Source organism: Microtus ochrogaster, chromosome 15 (genome assembly GCF_000317375.1).
Source record: "Microtus ochrogaster isolate Prairie Vole_2 chromosome 15, MicOch1.0, whole genome shotgun sequence".
Lineage (NCBI taxonomy): Eukaryota > Metazoa > Chordata > Mammalia > Rodentia > Cricetidae > Microtus > Microtus ochrogaster.
Window position 1 is genome coordinate 25,797,683 of NC_022017.1, and position 4,023 is coordinate 25,801,705.

Genomic DNA, 4,023 nt, shown 5'->3' on the forward strand with positions numbered 1-4,023 from the left:
ACACACACACACACACACACACACACACACACACACACACACACACGGCTCTGTAGAGAAGAAGTGGGGACAGGCAAACCAGAAACTTAACTCTGTTTCATGGACATCAGCTAAAGAATTATTTATAGAAAAGTGAAGCATGAGCAAAGTGCAAAAATATGATCTTTACCAGTTTGTGCAATCAAAGAGACCATTCTTACTCATATTAACTGCTAGTGCAAAAAGTTGCTTAATTTGGAGTTAAGGAGTAAATGAATAAAAACCCCTCCAACTAATGGTAAATCTCAAGTGTACAGGAATCAGGAAATATAAATCTGTCAAAGGAAAGGTGATGCTAGGGACACGTAACTGAGATTCAGTAAACTCTATCTTAAACTATGCCAACATGGACTAAACGGGTACCAAAACCTGGAAATCAGTACATAGAGTACATCAAAAGATGAGCATAGCCACCTTAACATGCAACTACTTCTGTAAGGAGGCATATGAAGAAAACTTCAGTATTTTCAAACTCCACAGGCCAAAGAACTTCTATGAGCATAGCTATTTTCAATCACAGCCTTTTGAAAACTTTATTAATTTTATTAAATATCTTGTTCTTGTAGTAAATCAGTGCTGGCTTGCTGGTCAGTGGCTGGAGGAGATGAATGCAGAGCCCTGATATGCAGCACTCACTAACTTCTATGATGACCCTGACAACCAAGCAACAGCCAGCCCATAAAGTTATGAATAGCAGACTGTTAGAAGTCAGCATCAACCAGTTCCAGAATAAAACTTGAGAATATGGTATGTTGCAATACTGGCTAAAGGGTCTTTTTCAAGCCCACTGTACCTTTTTATCTCCATTTCTATCTCAAAGTATGTATCAAAGTATGATACATGAAAATTAGCATATTTCTTCCTCCCTTACAGAAACTAGTTGAAGAAAAATACAAGCTACCAGTTTAATATGGGACCCTGTTAAGACAGTAAGGTGGAGGCAATAAAGGAAGACATCTGACATCCTGCTCTGGCTTCTTCATGCACATCCATGGATGTATGTATATACATGCACACTCCCATGCATGCAACAGAGGAAGGGAGGGGAGTGCAAGTATATCTCACTACAATGCTAAAACTTTTAAACACACAGTTCTTGTGAACAATTTAAAGTCAGTTGTGCTTTAATAAATATTCAATTTTTTACTGTTTCCTAAAATATTACTTTTTAATATATTTATTATATATTACACATATAATCATGCATTATGCATAAATATTATGTGTGTACATGAGTATATACTAATATGTGATTATATATTATATAAAAGCAACTTATATGTTATGTTAAATAACATATATAACATAGTATGATTGATAAATATATATGTTGCTTTTCTCAAGGCTGGGACAAAATACCTAGTAAAAGTTACTAAAGGAGGGGTTTATTTTGACTCACACTTGGAGAGTTTGCTCCATCATGGCCAGCAAAGAGTGCTGACAAAAGCAGCTGTGGCAGCAAGAACATGAGTGGAGCAGCTGGTCCTCAGTCAGGAAGCAGAGAGAGATTAAGGCTAGTGCTCATGTGTCAACCTCTGTGTTCAGTCTGGAACCCCAGCTCATGGATTGATACCATTACTTTTTAAAGCACACCTCAGTGCTCCCCCTGCTGGGAACAGAAGCACCCATCTCCAGAAAGGTAAATCAATTCTGAGACTTCCTCCTGTCTTTCACAGGAAGAGAACTGCTGGCAACATGAAGGCAACAGCCAAGTGGCCCTAAATCCAAGTACAAGGAGGGTGGTGCACTCTCACGGCCAAACCATCACAAATATGACTTCAGTCACACTGGAAATCAGGAATCTCCCATGATCACTCACTCTCCAGGATCTATTTTCTGCTTCTCTGCACACCATTTCATGCTGTGTGAATGTCTCCCACCTTGTCTCAATCTACTGTCAACTGCATTCTAGCATCAATCACTTCTTTCTTGATCACTCTTACCAGGACACAAGTGATCTATTATTTTTTCTAAAACTATATTTAAAATTCACTTCATTGAGATATGATTTATACACAACATACACCTTTAAGCATACAAAACAGAGTTTGTCAAAGTACACAGCTATGAATAACATTTCACAAAGTTCCCTGTGTCCCTGTAGAACTACTCTCACCCCTGATGTAAACCCCAGCTAACATGACCTATTCTCTGTCATTATCCAGCAGTCTAGCCCACTACTAAGTCTCACAAAAATAGCATCCTAGTCTAGCTTAATCCACCTGCTCTCATGCTACTTTGGGGGCATCTTTCATGCTGTTCCAGAAGTGCTTTTATTTTGCTATGGAGCAGTTTCCAAGAGAAAACAATTCTGACTTTAACTCAGAGAGAAGGGTAAAGAAATAGGAACAAGCAGAGGTTCTCCAGTGAAAAGGCAGGGCTAGAATTATTGCCAACTAGCTTCAGTAGCCATCAGTAGAGAAAGGGTTAGCAGAGGAGGATGTGAGATGGTTAACTAGGATGGGTGGGGTGGGGGAGCCCCAACCCTGGGTAAGGGGAATAACTTTTCAAACAACAGCTCAGAAACCTTTATTAAAAGGTTGTTGTTGATGTTTTAGGATTTTATTTTATTTTAAAAGATCTATTTTTGTTTTATATGTATGAGTATTTTATCAGTCTATTATGTATACCATGTGCATGCCTGATGCCCTCAAAGGCCAAAAGAGTAGGTATTGAATCTCCTAGAACTGGAATTACAGATGGTTGTGAACTCCCAAGTGGGTATTGGGAACCCAACTCAGGTCCTTTGCAAGAGCAGCAAGAGAGTCTGGACACAGAGAGTTGAACTACAGCACTGTTTACAGTGAGTAGAAGCAGAGACGATCTACATGTCTAGTTACAGGATGACCCTGTCTAATTATGAGTATATGTTAAATGACCACTGTGGAACGGACAAATAAATGGCATAAAATCCATTTATGTGTCTTTAACACATGTCTGTGAGTTATGATCTACTTAACTAAAAGTACCAACTAGAATTATTTTTCAAGCCACTAACTTGTACTGGAAAAAGCAAGAGCATTGTTTCCCCCTTATCTATGTTTCTAAGTTCTCTATTAAAACTACCTATCACTCAAGGAGTACACTTCAACTTTTCAAGAGGCGTTGGAGAGGTGGGTCATCAGTGAAAAGTTCTCTCAGAGGACCCAAGTTCAGTTCCCAACACTCACATAAGACAGTCCACACTCACCTGGAATTCTAGCTCTGGGGGATCTAATACCTTCTTTTGGCCTCCACAGGTACCCACACATATGTGGCACACATTTACACAATACACACACATAAATAAAAACAAATCTTTAAAACCATTTAAGAAGAAAAACCTCATAGAGGACTTGACTGAACTAAAAACCTGTCTGTTCTCCCCTTCCAGGGCTATGAAATCTGTCTCCTTACCTTATCCTCTGTTTGAGGCTCCGAGACCAACTTTAGCACATTCCTACACTGATCCACAAATGAGTTTGCAATCAACTCGGCATGGCGCAAAAATATAGAGATGTCATCCTTTGTCAGCTGCTCGTCACCCACTAGCTTGGCTATCATAATGTCTAACAGTGCAACCCTGTAAAATAAAAGAGTTCTGCATCAGTACATAACACTTAGGCTGTATGAGACCAAGAATGACTTCCAGAGGACATTTTAAGAGTTACTTTCATGTTAAAAACTTTTTAACTTTATTTTAATATCTAGCTAGAAAAAACTTTTATTAATAAAGATAATTATCAATTGCCTGTTTTTGAAGAAATATTTAGTTTCTTCTATGTGACTTACTAGCCGCAAAAACTATCCAATACACTTTTTATATCCATTACTTTAAAGATTGAAATAATTCAACATTTCAGAAAGGTTGTGAATTTAAGGTTTATGAATACATTCACAAAATAATAGTAGCAGCCGGGCGATGGTGGCGCACGCCTTTAATCCCAGCACTCGGGAGGCAGAGGCAGGTGGATCTCTGTGAGTTCGAGACCAGCCTGGTCTACA

The 4,023-nt window shown here is 38.7% G+C and overlaps 1 protein-coding gene across 1 annotated transcript in view; it reads right to left on the bottom strand.

Annotated features, from left to right (window-relative positions):
* Positions 1–4,023, bottom strand: part of Atxn10 (ataxin 10) — a 150,403-nt gene that overhangs the window by 93,966 nt on the left and 52,414 nt on the right. Inside the window, exon 7 of the mRNA XM_005354399.2 lies at positions 3,436–3,601. Coding sequence (XP_005354456.1) covers positions 3,436–3,601 — 166 coding nt within the window. The remainder of the gene's footprint in view (positions 1–3,435; positions 3,602–4,023) is intronic.